Source organism: Microplitis demolitor, chromosome 9 (assembly GCF_026212275.2).
Source record: "Microplitis demolitor isolate Queensland-Clemson2020A chromosome 9, iyMicDemo2.1a, whole genome shotgun sequence".
NCBI lineage: Eukaryota > Metazoa > Arthropoda > Insecta > Hymenoptera > Braconidae > Microplitis > Microplitis demolitor.
Window position 1 is genome coordinate 15,504,268 of NC_068553.1, and position 16,144 is coordinate 15,520,411.

The following is a 16,144-nucleotide window of genomic DNA, read 5'->3' on the forward strand; positions in this document are numbered from 1 at the left end:
TACATAAATTTATTTAATATTTATTACATAAATGTACATAAGATAATAACATTTTGATATATAAATCTATAAAATACAATAGTTTATTAATTTACTTTTCGTAAAAAGATTAAAGTTGTTTTAAAAACAAATTAATAAACTTATTACTCAACATTAAATGTTTACACATTTATGTATATACATATATATAAATAGATTTATATATATGCATGTGTATTTTAATTTAAACTCACACATTAAATAATAATTTCAAAATTTATCACTCATTTTTTAAATAACAACAACCGAAAATAAACTCATCAACAAACTCATTGATTTATATTTTTATAACACAAACGGCAATTGCATATTCTTGGTTGAGAATAAACAAAATAACGGCATTAATTAATAATTATATTTAAAATAATAATAATAATAATAAATTACATATAAGACATATTCAAACCGCGTTCAAAAGCAACCTCATTGTTACCTAATTTAATATTATTGCCACTCGAGTTACTGTTTCTCCTTGAGTTGTTTGTTGTGGTTGTTATTTGTTCCTCCCCATTGTAATTATTGGCTTTCGTTTGATCATTATTTGTAGCAGTAACATCATTACTTTCATCGTCCAAATCACTTGTTGAAGGCGACGTGTTATTCAATGGTTGGAGACCAATAACTGTTCGTATGTGATCAGGTAAATTTGGTGCAACCGACATTAATTGATGGTAAATCCCTTCAGCTTTTGATAAAGTCCATGGTAATTCAATGTGTAGCGATAAATCATTAATATGCTGTACAAAAAATTTAGTTATTATAAATTATTCTACAGTCGACTACTCGTCATAAGCCTGGTCTAGGGGATGCAGGGAAAATTTTTGTTGAAATTTCAGTCTTCCCACCGCGCGTTTAGTTTTGTTCTCGACTACTCGTTATAAGCCTGTGTTTATTTTATGTCATTTTAAATGTTATTTTTACGTTTTGTTACATACGTCAGTGTCCCGATTTATCTAGTGCTTATAGCGCTAAAATAAATACTTATCTTTTTACACAAATTATAATTGTAATGTAAAAAATAATAATGACAACGGTATTAATGAAAGTAATAATAATAATAATTGTTATTGATCAACATAATGCTCAATAAAACTTTTAAATTGTAACAGAAGCTTTAATTGTAATTAATTATTACAATTATCAACAATAAATAATATTTAACTTAATATTTATAAAATTTTTATCCGCGAAAGATCGATAGTAAATTTTCATAATTAATTTAGATATTTTGTTCCTATTATTAGTTTATAATTTATAGAATTTTAACGAAGGCTTATAACGGGATGTCTGCTACGAAACTCAAAAAAGTGGTTAAGGGGGGCTGTTTGGACTCAGTACCTGCCGATTGAGGGGAAGAGGCTTATGGCGGGTAGCCGACTAATTTATTAAATATTTTATTTATTAAATAAATTACCTTTAGAATTTCAGTAAACCCGTAACGATTTTCCATTAGCGCACTTTTTTCAGAATCAAGTATGGCCGTGCAAATTAATAAATGAAAATTTTTACAGGGTAAATCAGTCCACAATATTTCCCATAATTTAATAATATCTATTGCATTGAACTCTCGTTTAAATAATACAAGCAACCAACGGAAACAGAAGAACATATTTCCAGATTCATTTCTTATTAAATACTGCGCTAATTGTGGCTCTGTTATTTGTAGCAAATTATTCAATTGACATAATTGAGCCTTCATTCCTGCTTGATCCATTTCGAAATTTGAACTCTAGACAATATATTTTTTAGGTAATTAATGGCTATTTAATTGGGAGTGTTCTTAAATTAGATAAAGGTAATTATAAGTACGGCTTCGCTTATTTTCGGGTATAAAAAATCGAAGAGTTAATTAATAAATATTTATTAATATGTAAATATCGGGAAGAACGGGGAGGGGGGGAGCAAAACGTGGAACTCAAGCTAAATCTTTTTAATTAAAAAAACACTTAAAATTCTGATCGATTTCAAGAGCTTGACATCAAAATTAAAATAACTAGAAAACAATGCGAAATTTTGAAAAACTTTATGAAAGATAATTTCTCAGAAATAAAATTATCTACAAAAAAGATCCTATGACATTTTGTGATAAGTCTAATATTTTCGCCGTAAAAGTAAAAAGATCTCAAAATTTACTCGAAATTTGATTTCAAGCTCAAATAACTTGAACAAATGGATTTATCAAAAAATGACAAGAGACTTTTTTTGTAGAGCATTCAATTCCCTATAAAAATAAGTCTGCAGATTTTTTTTACGACGCATCGTTAGTTAGTTATAAAACTACTGAAGCCTCACTCATAATTACCCAAATAAATACTTACGACTTTATCCATAAAGCCAACGAAACTCCAAAAAGCATCAACTTCACTGTCCATCAAACATAAAATAGGACTAAGTAAGTCACTCATACCTTGTACATAGCCCAAGTCAAAGTTATACATAACATAAGTCATAAGTATGTCATATAATTGTGATAAATGTGGATTATTATCACCCGAATAGTACGGATGAGTTCTGTCTGTTCTATTGACATCTTTTTCTATTTTTAAAAATAAACAACCATGTTAGCATCAATTAGCTCACCACTTATAATTATTCTTATTCATTTATTTATTTATTAAAGATATTAAATTACCAATGAGACTTTTGCGGTCACGATAATCTGAAAATCTTGTTTCTTGGTCAGCAGACATCGACTTCCACTGCAATTTCATTCTATAATACTCGTCAGTTTTTAACTTTTTTAATTCTATTCTTTCAGATATCGTTGAATTCCACGGATAATAATTTAATAAAAATTTCCATACTTCATAACGTAATGACGGAATTATTCCCTAATTATTTAAAAATAAATTATTTAAATTTAAATTTTTTCTGTACACTGTAAAAAATCAGGAGTGAATACGGATTTTATTTAAATCCGAATTCACTCCGTCACTCGGAGTTCCCGAGTTTAAAAAAAAATCTCTCCGCTTATGGAGTGAACAGGGATTTTTTTATGGGCGGAGTGATTTCGGAGTGACGCGGATTTTATTTAAATCTGCATTCACTCCGGTCTAGAGTTTTAATACTTAAATAAATTTATATTTAATAGAAACAGCTGTTAATTAGAAACATAATTATTTCAATAAATAATTCATTCAGATATTAATAATTAAACTTAAAATATTATGTTTTTAATTTATAAAATGTTTTAGTAACTCATTAAATTATAATTTCATATATATAATACATAGTGAAAATATTAAATTATTGAATAGCTATAGTAGCATAGTTTTTATGGGAATATTTTATATTTCGGTACAATATGAAATGTTATCTCGTGGTATGATTGATGTAAATCATATGACAGTTCGTGACTCAGTGGAATTATATTTGTAAAAGTTTTATTATCAGCTGCTTATAATTTTTAAAAATCATTTCGCGTGAATATATGGAAAGGGAGCTCGTAATTATTTCCGTACTCAATATAAATGTCAAAATATCAAAGACTTAGACTCACTATGTATTAGTAATTTTTTTTATAATTAATATTTTCCGAAACTTCCCTTCAGAGTGAAATTCACTCCGGTTATCAAATAAACAAAAAATCCACTCCGTGTTCACTCCTAAAATTTTTTACAGTGAACTAAAAAATAAATAAAATACAAACCCCGCGAAATATAATTTCACGTATCGCGTCTGGATTTGTTATTCTTCCTTCATCATCTTTACATCTATCCCATTGTTCTTGTGATAATGGAGCACCACGTGGACATGGTGGCCGTGGAGGTAGAATTATTTTGTGTCCTGGTTGACCAATAACTTCGTACTCTTCACCGGAACCACTTGAACCAAGTGGTTGTGATGTCAAGTCGACAGTTAATGAACGATTTAGTAAATCAGCAACAGCTTCTTCAACTGGTTGTTTAACTGGTTCTTTATAAACTAAATAAATAAATAAATTAATTAATTAATTGATTGATTGAATTCATTAATTGATAGAAAATACTTACGCCAAATATCAGCAAGTTTACTAAAAGCCTCTAGTGTAGTTTCGTAAGGACGATTGTGTAAATTTTTAACAAACTTCCATACATAGTCAGACGTATTCTCTTGAAATAAATCTAATTCAGCAAACGATTTATTCAATACTGTGCTACTGTACTCGCTATCGAGAACGAGGTATAAATTTTTATCAGATTTAGCTTTGACGAATTTAATGAATCCTTTGAGTGAGTTGACAAAACTTTCAGCGTTTGATAACTGGAAAAAAGCGACGTAGGTTGTGCCGTCTTTTTGCATGAATATCAACTGCTGACCTCCGTGGTTGAGACGCACGGACTTGAGATCGCAAAAGAGAATCCGGACGGTGCGTGCGCGGCCTAGAGAGTCGGGACCCTCGGACGATGTCCGCGTTCTGCGGGTGTGGGACTCGACGACAGACCATTCGGGATCTTGGTCTCGATTCTCTGATACTACTGATACTTCTTGAGGTTTCCATTCGATACATTTACCGAAACTCTATCAATAAAAATGTTTATATAATTTTATTTTAAATTTGAATAAATGCAATTTTTTTTTTTTACTTGGAATTGAAACTCTGTTTAAACTATTCGATTTACGTAAAAATTTATAAGGATTAATTTTGTAGAGAATTTCATTCTCTATAAAATTGTATTCAATGATTTTTGTCGTTAATTCAATAATTTACTCACAATTTTAATTTTAAATACAACATAAATAAAATCAATAAATAATTCACAGAAAGTTTCACATGAAATTTTGTTTTTATAAAATTATCAAGTAATAGTGAGTCACTTGTCAATAAAAACGTAGAGAAAATGATTAATTTATGATTAAATGAAGAATTACTTTATTTCTATATTTAAATGAAGATTATTTTTTATTGACTAGCTCCCCTAATTCTTAAAAAAAAAAGTCAATAACGAATTTTTCTTATTAGATTCAAGATAATTAATATTTATAAATAATATAATAAATATTTTCTTACATATTCAATTATATTTAATGTTCCTGAACTATGTACTTCATCTTCTCGAATATTTGCACCGCTTAGGACAACTCCAGTGTGAATACATAATTCCTACAAAACAAAATAAAAAATAGAGTTACTATCACTCATTAAAATTGTATGCTGTAAAGATCTGACGTTAGATAGTTTTGTTTTTTAAAAAAACATTTTGAATAAAACTATAAGTCCCAATTCTAATAATTCTAGAGTTAGCCAACGTCTGATAATTTTTGAATTTTTTTAAAAATGATAAATTGTAAAAAATTGAAATATTCAAAAAATTGCACTGATAGCTTTTAAAATTTTCTACATGCGCGTATTTTCAATTTTTTCTTTTTGTAATTAAGGAGGGAAAAGGCTCTGAGATACAAAAAAAAAGAGTACATTTTTGTGAGTTTTTTATTCAGAGTTCTTTATTAAAATTTTTTTAATTTCTGACATTATTAAGCACCATCACAAAAATATTCTGCTAAATTTTCATTAAAAAAAATTGAAAAATGAACCAGTGGTAGTAGGGAGAGACGAGTCACCTTAAAAAACGTCCCCATGTCGTAGGCAGGGTAACTCATGACTTCTTCATGTGAAATCAAAAAACCAAAAAGATTTCTTCAATGCATAAGTTTATCTAGGATTTGAACGAAGAATTTTTATTTCCATAACTACTTATTTTTTAATAAAACAAAAGGAGCGACTTTTGATAAAAATCAGTTTTTTTTATTGTACCTTTACTAAAAATTCAAAAATGAATATTTTGTTTATTCCTTCATTCAAATCCACCAAACTTATGTACTAAAGAAATCTTTTTGATTTTTTGATTTCAGATGAAGCAGTCATGAGTTATCCTGCCTACCGCATGGAGACTTTATTTAAAGTGAGTCGTCTCTCCCCACGACCACTGGCTTATTTTTCAATATTTTTTAATGAAAATTTAGCAGAATATTCTTGAAATGATGCTTAAGAATGTCACAAATTTAAAGAATTTTAATAAAGAACATACTCTAAAAAAAAAATCACAAGAATATCTCTTTTTTTTTGTATCTCAGATCCTTTTCCCCTTAATTTGTTGAAAAAAAAAATCAAAAAGTTTTTAGTTGTCTGCTAACTTTAGAATCATCAATTATTGACACTAAGAATCATGTTATACATTATAATTTATGTATTACATTTTATTCTAATAATAAATAAACATAGAGATAAAAAAACAAAGAACGTAATTGTACCAATTATTGACATGCAATATTAATTTTCATGGAATTCCCAATCGTGTTATTTTCATAGACATCACGAAATTTAATTTATTTTTTTTTCTTCTATCTCTTATATTATCAAAATATATATATATATATATATATATATATATATATATATATATATATATATATATATATATATATATATATATGACTTTTATAAATTTCGAAACAGGTTAAATAAATAATTAAATTAAATTAACTGTCAATCATTAGTTCTTTGTCAATAAATGGATTATTTACCCTATTAATAATAAATTATTTCAAAATCTAAATAAAAATTTAAAAAAAAAATTTAAATAGAATTTAAAATCGTTTTTTTTTTCTCTTTTACTATAAAACTGTTACTATCAAAGTTTGAATAATAATTAAAAAGATAAGTTTTCTTAACTCAAATTACACATATGTCGACATATATAATAAATTATTCCAGAATATAAATATATATATAAATACTTTTGCAACTTTTTTAAAATATTTCTTTTTTTTTTTTTTTTTCAAATATAAAAATTATCAGTTTCATGTTTACTATAAAAATTTAAATAATATATACACAGATAAATTTATTGAACTCAAATTCCACACATAATATATATAAATAAATACATATATATATATATATATGTATATATGATTAATTAAAGTAAAAAAAATTTGAAACGCAATAGAGTATCATACTACAAGAGAAAAATAAACGAATGATAAAAAAAAACCATAAAAAATAAAATAACCCAAATAAAAATAATAAAAAAAAATCAATAAAAATAAAAGTTATGTTTTTTAATCAAAGCAAAACAAATAAAACTATATAATGGAGCGTGTAATCATAATATACAATAAAAATAATAACACTGGGAAATTCATTTAAAATAATGAATATTAGTAATTAAAATTATTGATATCAATTAACCAAATGATAACAAACCTTTCCGGGTTCCGTGGGTTCGAACATCATTTAAATAATAATAATTATATGTATTTACGACAATATCAATAAAATTGTCACTTGTACCGCACATACTCGTCGTAAAGGTTTTTGGTGAATGACAACTTGACACGTACTATACATTTACGTACTTACAACTACTATATTACACTTATTGTACATTTTATTGACATATATACATATATATACGACATAGAAACACAATTACTATACATACACACTAGGGTGGTTGTTAAAAATTTAATTTTCTCAGGCGCCCTATAAAAAACTTCTTTTAAGTGAAAAAATACGTGGGGGATTTGAATTTTTCTTTTTAAGTAAAAAGAACACGTGCCAAAGGACGATCAAAGTTCATTTTTGATACAATCGCGGTTTTTTTTAAATATCTCATGAAATATGCGGATTAAAGGAAAAAATAATATGAACAATTTCGTAGGAAATTAAATTCTTGACAAAAAAAGTCATGTTAATTTTTTTTATAAAATGTGTATTTATGAAGATATTTTGAAAAAACTTGTTAGATCTTATCAATTGAGCATTTTAAGGATTACGAATGTTAAAAATAACGTTTTTTCTTAAATATAGACAACTTCGTAACTCGTAACATATCAATCATTAATGCTTGTTATAGCTTCTATATACTTAGAAAAATGTTATTTTCAAAATTTGTTATCCTTAAAATGCTCAATTGATAAGATCTAAAAGTTTTTTCAAAATATCTTCGTGAATACACATTTTATAAAAAAAATGAACATGACCTTTTTTGTCAAGAATTTAATTTCCTACAAAATTGTTCCTATGCTTTTTTCCTTTAAAGTGCATATTTCATGAGATATTTAAAAAAAACCGCGATTGTATCGAAAAGTGAACTTTGATCGTCCTGAGGCACGTGTTCTTTTTACTAAAAAAAAAAAAAAAAAAAAAAAAAAAAAAAAAAAAAAAAAAAAAAAAAACCAAATTCCCCAGATATTTTTTTACTAAAAAGAAGCTTTTTAAGCGCCTGAGAAAATTTAATTTTTAATGACCACTTTAATGTATGTATTTGAATATTTAATAATTTTTGGTCATAAAAATTCAGTAAATTTAATTTTAAAAAATTTTATTCGTCACAAAAAAAAATAACATCATTATAATATACATTAATATTACTATTATTATTTAGTCATTTATTATTATTATAATTATAGATATTTTATAATCAACTGCTCGAAGTCTATAAATAAATAAGTCCTTTGTCTAAAATAAATTAACCATAAAGTAGATTATTTATTTATAGACTTAATTATTTTTTTAAGTCTAGTAATAAAATATTTATTAACAAAATAGTATACGTAGTTATCTAGTATGAGTAATTTAACAGTATATAGCTCGTATATATAATATATATATTTGTTTTTTTTATTGTAATTACTATTTGTTTGGCAACTGATTATTTAATTAAGATCTTTGTTTAGTTTATTTTACTAACAAAGATCTGACAGACTTACGATGATAAGTTTCATTTTTTTCAACGTCGTATCAAGAGAGTAAAAAAGATTTAAGATTTAAACTAGCAGATAAAAATACTTGAAAAAAATAATTAAACATAGAATAAATGAACATGTAAAAATAATAAGAAAAGTCTTGTATCCCCGTTGGGGTTTGTCCTAGAAATTTGACACTGAATGATCCATTGCTTTCAAAAGACTTCCAGACATTCTGAAAATTAAGTTTTTTATTTTTACTTTGTGTCAAATTTTTTTTTTTTTTACTTATTAAAGGGTCTACTTACTTTTTGATCATGTGGTTGTAAATGTATGAAGGGATTACAGTTATTGTTACAACACTGGGACTGTTGGCTATTTCGGCGACTATTTCTTTATCTTTTAGTCCAATAACATTCTGAAAAAATTTTTAAAAATATTTATCAAGTTTTTATGACGATTTTTAACTTAAAAATTTTCAGAATTGAAAATTTTATTGCCGAATTGATAAGAACTTTTATTATACGAAAAAAAATGAATTTCTTGGAGCAAAAAATTTTTTTCATTATGAATTGAAAACAAAAATTTTTTTGGGACGAGAAAAAATTCTCTCGAGTCAGAAAAAAAAAATTTTTGAGGGATAAAACATTTCCTACGTCAAAAATTTTTTTCTAGTCTTGACAATTTTTGTTTTTAATTCATAGTGCAAAAAATTTCTTGCGCCAAGAAATCCTTTTTTTTTCTGTATAGAAAATTTATTTATCTACAAAATTGTATTCAATTATTTTTATCATATTTTTAATTTTTTAGCCGGAATTTTAATTTGAAAATAAAATAAAAAATTTATTAAAAAGAATAAAGAATTTGGATTTTTTTTTTTTTAATTCAAACTTTGTTTCAATTTGAATTTACAAAAAAAAATTTATAAGGTCCAATTTTAAAGAGAATTTAATTTCCTTCAAATTTATTTTTGTTTCTTTCTATCACATCTCTCATGATTTAGTTAAAAACTTCATCTTTAACATAAACTTAACATAAAATTTTATCACCCAAATTATAAAAAAAAATTACCTTGCCATTAACTTCCAACAACTGATGATCAGTAAGAACTCCATTACGTGCAGCAGATGAATCTTTAACAAGCGCAATTATTTTACCTTCTTTAAACTGAAACCCGATTTGCCCCGAGCTATCTTTGTGCATAGTAATCGTTCTTTCCAGTGGTCTGCAAATAAACAAATAAAAAAATAAATCCCCCAAAAAACAAAAACAAACAATAACTACTAAAATAGAAAAAAAAAGTTACCTATCACGAACAATAACTTTAATATTGTTAACAGGAGCATTACGAAATATCTTATGAACTTGATCCATAGTATATCCAGCAACAGAAGTTCCATTGATATCAAGAATCTGGTCACCGAATCTTAATCCAGCTTTGGCTGCCGGGGAATCCGGACTTACCAGACAAACAAATATCCCATTGTTTACTTCATGTACACGTAATCCGATTTTACCATCGCTGTCTTTGCACAGTGTCAGCTAAAAAAAAAGTAAATAAATATTTTTAATTATTCAGCTCACTAATTATTTCAAATAAATATATTTACTTCACGAATCCCATTAGAGACTTGAGCCCTTTGCAATCCCAATGAATCTTTAGACAATGGTGCAATCATACCATTCAAAGTTCCTGATTCTGGCTTCATGACTTCCATCTAAAAATTTACTTATTAATAATTAATTAATCAATAAATTTTATTTATTAAAGAAACAAATAATTACAGATTCACGGTAAGCTATTGTGTACTCAGGCATATTAGTTTCAATAGCTTCTGGGCTTAACTCTAGACCCATGTAATCACCCAGAGCTGGATATAATTGTCCTGGCAAGTCATTGTAACCTGGTGGTGTCAATGCCGGTGCTGATGGACTTACTGAGACCGGTGATGGTGCAGTTGGAGTAAATTGAGACTCAACTTTCATCTGAGCCTGCGTAAAAAAAATATAAGTAATAATTTTTAAGTATGTATATATATAGTCGACTAGCCGTCATAAGCATGCCCTTTGAAGCCTCTTCCCCTCAATCGGCAGGTACTGAGACCAAACAGCCCCCACTTAACCATTTTTTTGAGTTTCGTAGCAGACATCCCGTTATAAGCCTCCGTTAAAATTCCATAAATTATAAACTAACAATAGCAACAAAATATCTAAATTAATTATGAAAATTTACTATCGATCTTGCGCGGACAATTTTATAAATATTAAGTTAAATATTATTTATTGTTGATAATTGTAATAATTAATTACAATTAAAGCTTCTGTTACAATTTAAAAGTTTTATTGCGCATTATGTTGATCAATAAAAATTATTATTATTATTACTGTAATTAATACCGTTGTCATTATTATTTTTTACATTACAATTATTATCTGTGTAAAAAGATAAGTATTTATTTTAGTGCTATAAGCACTAGATAAATCGGGATACTGACGTATGTGACAAAACGTAAATATGACGTGTAAAATGATATAAAATAGACACAGGCTTATAACGAGTAGTCGAGAATAAAACTAAGCAGCGGTAGTGGAGACTGAAATTTCAATAAAAATTTTCCCTGCATCCCCTAGACCAGGCTTATGACAAGTAGTTGACTGTATTCGTAAATTTCCGAATAGTTTGAAGTTCGATTCAATGTCAATAATTCGTAATTTCAAACTATTCGCACACATCATTATTATTTATTCTATCGAAAATTTTTGATTGATTATCAATATTAAGCAAACTTAAATTACTTGTATCCTGTAATTAAAATATCTACAATTTTATTTTACCATACAAATTTAAATTTATTAAAGATATTTAAATTTAAAAACTACAGCATTTTAAATTTTATTTGCTTGTACTTATAATTTAAATTTTTATTATTAAATAAAATTGTAAATCATTTAATTACACAAAAACAATTAATCAACAGTCATATAACTAGTAGTCGAGAACAAAACTAAACGCGCGGTAGTGGAGACTGAAATTTCAATAAAAATTTCCCCTGTATCCTTAGACCAGGCTTATGACGATAGTCGACTGTATAGATGTTATTTAAAATAAAGTACAAAGGATTATTGATCTTGGAATAGACTCAAAATTTTTTGTAAAACTTTTTTTACATACCTTCACCATCTGATCCACCTTCATGTCTTCTAGGGATGGATATAAAGACATTTTTACTTTTATTTTTATCTGCAAATTAAAATATTTTATATAATTAAATTAAATAACAATTATATTTATAATTATAATTATAGTTGTAATCATAAGTTATTACTAGTTATTGAGTAAACTTGTGCAAGAGATTACGATTAAAATACCAAGAGGAAAATTGAAAATAAATAAAAAAAAAAAAACAATTGATAACACTGATAAAAATTCTAGAAAATATATAAATATATATTTTTATACACGGATGTAATAATTTACTGTCAAGTAAGTTTAATTATGTGTGTTTTAAGGTGTTTAATGGGATACTTGAGTTAATTGAATAATTATGATTAATAAGAAGTGAGAGTCTGGTGTAAGTGCAAGGGATTAGTCATAGAATGGAAGAACTGAGTTGAAGAAAAAAATATTTTAGTGTTTAATGTATTTGGTATAATAGTTTATGATGTCTAGACAGTTTGAGATGCTAATTTAGTTACCTGATGATACTTGATGAGTCAAATATGATTTAAAATCGATTGTATTAAAATTTTTATTGTTATTTTTTTTGTTTTGTTGAATGTGTTTTTCACTGAAGTCCTGAGCTACTTGACAAAACGACGGATTATGTCAAACTATACTCAATTATTGACATATATGCATGTGTATATTTTTATATATGTGTAGGTATGTCAACACACATATGTATAGGAATATATGTATGTATACTGAAAGGAGATGAATAATGAAATAAAAAGAGAATGAAGTTCGAGCGGGAAAAATTTAAATTATTTGTAACTTTTTAATAATCGCGATTATTAATTTCAATTACTAATTAGTAATTGTTAAATTTAATTATTCTTTTATTTAATTAATAATTAACTTATATTTAAATTAAATAAGTCGATAATTCAAAATTTTATAAATATTTTAAATCATAAATTTATTGAAAAAATGTTACGTGTGACTGTAGCAGGCAGACAAATTTGAAATTATAAAAAAATAGAGTAAATAATTAAAAAAATTATATTTATAAAAAGTGCACTGATTAATTTTTAAATATTTTAAATGCGCATTTTTTCAAAATTTGATTTCATTAATTATTTATTTATTTATTATTAATTTTAAATTTGTCTGATGTCTGCCACATTGATGACCGTGGAGTTAACAGACAATTGAAAATTTTTGAATTTTCTTTTAAACAATTAAATTTGAAGAAAAAAAAAACTAAAAATTTGCACATGTAGAAAATTTAAAAGACTACAAGTGCAATTTTTCAAAATATTTTTTTTTTATAATTTATTTCAATAAAATCCAAAAATGAAATGGATTTCAATGAAATCCAAAAATTATTAGACGGTGGCTAACTTCAATATAATAAAAAAATCATTTATTAAATCAAATTATTTTTTATTGATTAGAAAAATTATTAATTATCAATTAAAAATATTATTTCAAATTATAAAATATTTATGATTTCATTAATAAAAATATTCAATAATTAAAACTTTATTAATATTAAAAATAAATTTTAATTTTAAGCTAATAATACAATTATAATTAAAATTATATTCCATTTGAAATTTTGTTTTAAATAGAATTATTTTAAACCTCTTAGAAAAATTCTTAACAGATTAACAATTTCTAATTATTAATTATTAAGAAAAACTATTGTATCTATAATTCAAAAAATATTGTTTGTAATTAAAGATAGCAAAATATAAATTTTAATTACACGTGATTGTATTAATATTCAAAAATTTAAACTGCATGGGCCAACGATACTGAAGTTAACTGACGTCTAATTATTTGTAAATTAATTTTCAAAACATCAAATTAAAAAAAATTACACCTATAGTATCTTTAATTTTATACATGTACATATTTTTTAAAAAATAAATTGTTGAAAAGAAAATTCAAAAATTGTTAATTGTCTGTTAACCAGGATTATGATTAAGTAACGTTTTAGCATTACCTTATAAAAAAAAATTAAACATTACCTTCAGTGCCAGTTTTTCAAACCGGGTTCAAATGATTATTTTTAATTATTAATTTTTATACATTAATAATATATAAATATACCAGCAATATTAATTTAAACCCGGATAAAAATAAATCTGGTTTGAAAAACGAGCCTTCAGTATTAATTACTAATAAATATTACTAAGAATATAAAAATAAAGTTATAAATAATATAATAAATTATAATTAAATGTAATTAGCTTTATTATTTAAAACATGATATTGAAAGTTTTACATTGTATATAAATAGTTATTATACAGTCTTAAATACACCATAAATCATGACAATGATACAAAGTAAAAATTAATTATTAAAAAAATAGATAGCATCAACCATTCAAAGTAAAAAAATATATATGATTAAATAAATGATCTACATGTGTTTTAAAAGAAACAAGACAGAAACATATATCAAACAGGACAGAATTAAAATGAATGAGCTGAGCAGCTCCTTAATCAACAGCATTAATCATAATTGATTTACTTAATATTCTTGCGAGGCCTTGTCGCCTTTACTACTAGACCCACCACCGGTTGATGTCTTTTTAGGTAAAAGTACAGCCTGGATGTTGGGTAAAACTCCTCCTTGAGCGATGGTAACACCAGATAATAATTTGTTCAGCTCTTCGTCGTTACGGATTGCCAACTGCAAATGTCTTGGAATGATCCTGTAATTATAATTAAATTAATCAATAATTAATTTAATAATTTGTAAGAAATCCTTTAATGAAATGAAACCGACGCTGTAAATAAATTTTCGCGCCAGTTCGCCGGCCATTTTGAAAGATTCGTCTCCATCTTGGAACTTTTCGCGCGCATTTACCAAAGTAGTTTTTTTTTTTATCAATAATTACAATAAATTATTTAGAAAATTAATAGTAATTTAAAGTTACTGATGATGTTAATGATCAGGTGGTGATAAAAAAATTGTTGGTAGAAGTAGAAATGAAAAATTAAATTGAATAACTTTTTTTTGGCGCGTACCTGGTTTTTTTGTTGTCTCGTGCGGCGTTACCAGCCAACTCGAGTACCTCAGCAGCTAAATACTCCATGACGGCAGCTAAATAAACTGGTGCACCAGCTCCAACACGTTCAGCATAATTTCCTTTACGTAAAAGACGATGGATACGACCAACGGGGAACTGAAGCCCAGCCCGGTTACTACGTGTCTTTGACTTGCCCTTAGCTTTTCCTGTGCAGAAAAAATTAAATAGTTGATAATTAATTAATAACTCTAAGTTAATATACTGAAGATAAATTATTTATTAAACAAATTAAAGTAAATTACCTCCTTTTCCACGTCCAGACATTTTTTATTGCTTGTGAGAGAAGTTTAAGTGATGAAAGTTCGAACTGGAATGACGGCTCGGGGAGCTGGGAAGTGAGAAATGAGAACTGAAGAACGAGTCAAGATCGTGGAAATTTCTAGAATTTTTTTCAGTGCCCTCTGGTGTTTAAATAATTTATTAAATGTTTGGATTCATACTTACGCATGTATATACGAATAATATAGTCGTCCCGGAAAAAGCTTGGAATTTTTTCCCACCATTATTTTTCCCCCTCTACTGCAATTTATGATCCTGAAGTGAGCAGACAATTGAGAATTTTTTGATTTTTTTCTTCAACAATTTGAATTTAAAAAAAAAAACCAAAAATATGTACATGTAGAAAATTAAAAAAACTACAGGTGCAATTTTTCGAAATACTATTTTTTTTTATTCATAGTTTTTAAAAAAATACAAAAATTATTAAACGTCAGCTAACTTTAGAAATGATTTTGAAGATGATGCTGAAAATAGCAGACTTTAAAAGAAGTTATTTCTTTTAAATAAATAAAACAAATAATTGTAGAAAAAATTAATAAAAAAATTTTTATATCTTTTTGTGCATATTCTAAAAATTTTATTTTATTTACAAGTTTACTTTTTTACAAAAATTACAAATTTGTCTGATGTCTGCTACTTTCAGTGTCATTTCTGAAGTTAGAAGAAAATTAAAATTTTTCGGATTTTTTTAACAAATAGTTTCCAAAAAATAAAAAAAAAACTAAAAATATGCACAATTTTTTGAAATTTTTTTTTTATGTTCTATCGTTCCTAAAAAAAATTCAAAAATTATTAGAAGTCAGCTAACTTCACTACCATTATAATTTATGAGTGTGGATGCAGCAGACATCAGTCAAATTTAAAATTATAAATAATTAAAAACATAATATTT

General features: G+C 25.8%; 3 protein-coding genes across 4 annotated transcripts; all 3 read right to left on the bottom strand.

Moving 5' to 3' along the window:
* Positions 1 to 202: 202 nt before the first annotated feature.
* On the bottom strand, positions 203 to 7,370 carry LOC103573589 (TBC1 domain family member 15). The gene is made up of 8 exons (XM_014444709.2): positions 7,226 to 7,370; positions 5,030 to 5,122; positions 4,032 to 4,539; positions 3,689 to 3,963; positions 2,672 to 2,870; positions 2,358 to 2,575; positions 1,454 to 1,768; positions 203 to 776 (listed from the first exon to the last, which is right to left on the bottom strand). The coding sequence occupies exons 1-8, from the start codon at positions 7,253 to 7,255 to the stop codon at positions 423 to 425; spliced, it is 1,992 nt and encodes a 663-aa protein (XP_014300195.1). The 5' UTR covers positions 7,256 to 7,370; the 3' UTR covers positions 203 to 422.
* A 1,064-nt stretch (positions 7,371 to 8,434) lies between these two features.
* Positions 8,435 to 12,550, bottom strand: LOC103573590 (syntenin-1). Of its 2 annotated transcripts, none has more exons than XM_014444710.2 (8): positions 12,036 to 12,126; positions 11,882 to 11,950; positions 10,495 to 10,701; positions 10,320 to 10,427; positions 10,016 to 10,251; positions 9,781 to 9,934; positions 9,018 to 9,127; positions 8,435 to 8,944 (listed from the first exon to the last, which is right to left on the bottom strand). In XM_014444710.2, exons 2-8 carry the CDS (start codon positions 11,930 to 11,932, stop codon positions 8,893 to 8,895), a joined length of 918 nt encoding a protein of 305 aa, XP_014300196.1. In that variant the 5' UTR covers positions 11,933 to 11,950; positions 12,036 to 12,126; the 3' UTR covers positions 8,435 to 8,892. The 2 variants fall into 2 exon arrangements, with proteins under 2 accessions (XP_014300196.1, XP_008550959.1); XM_008552737.3 differs by lacking the exon at positions 12,036 to 12,126 and adding an exon at positions 12,406 to 12,550 and having other exon boundaries at positions 8,436 to 8,944.
* Positions 12,551 to 14,113: 1,563 nt separating this feature from the next.
* On the bottom strand, positions 14,114 to 15,325 carry LOC103573591 (histone H2A). The gene is made up of 3 exons (XM_008552738.2): positions 15,216 to 15,325; positions 14,912 to 15,119; positions 14,114 to 14,595 (listed from the first exon to the last, which is right to left on the bottom strand). The coding sequence occupies exons 1-3, from the start codon at positions 15,235 to 15,237 to the stop codon at positions 14,412 to 14,414; spliced, it is 414 nt and encodes a 137-aa protein (XP_008550960.1). The 5' UTR covers positions 15,238 to 15,325; the 3' UTR covers positions 14,114 to 14,411.
* Between the last annotated feature and the right edge of the window lie 819 nt (positions 15,326 to 16,144).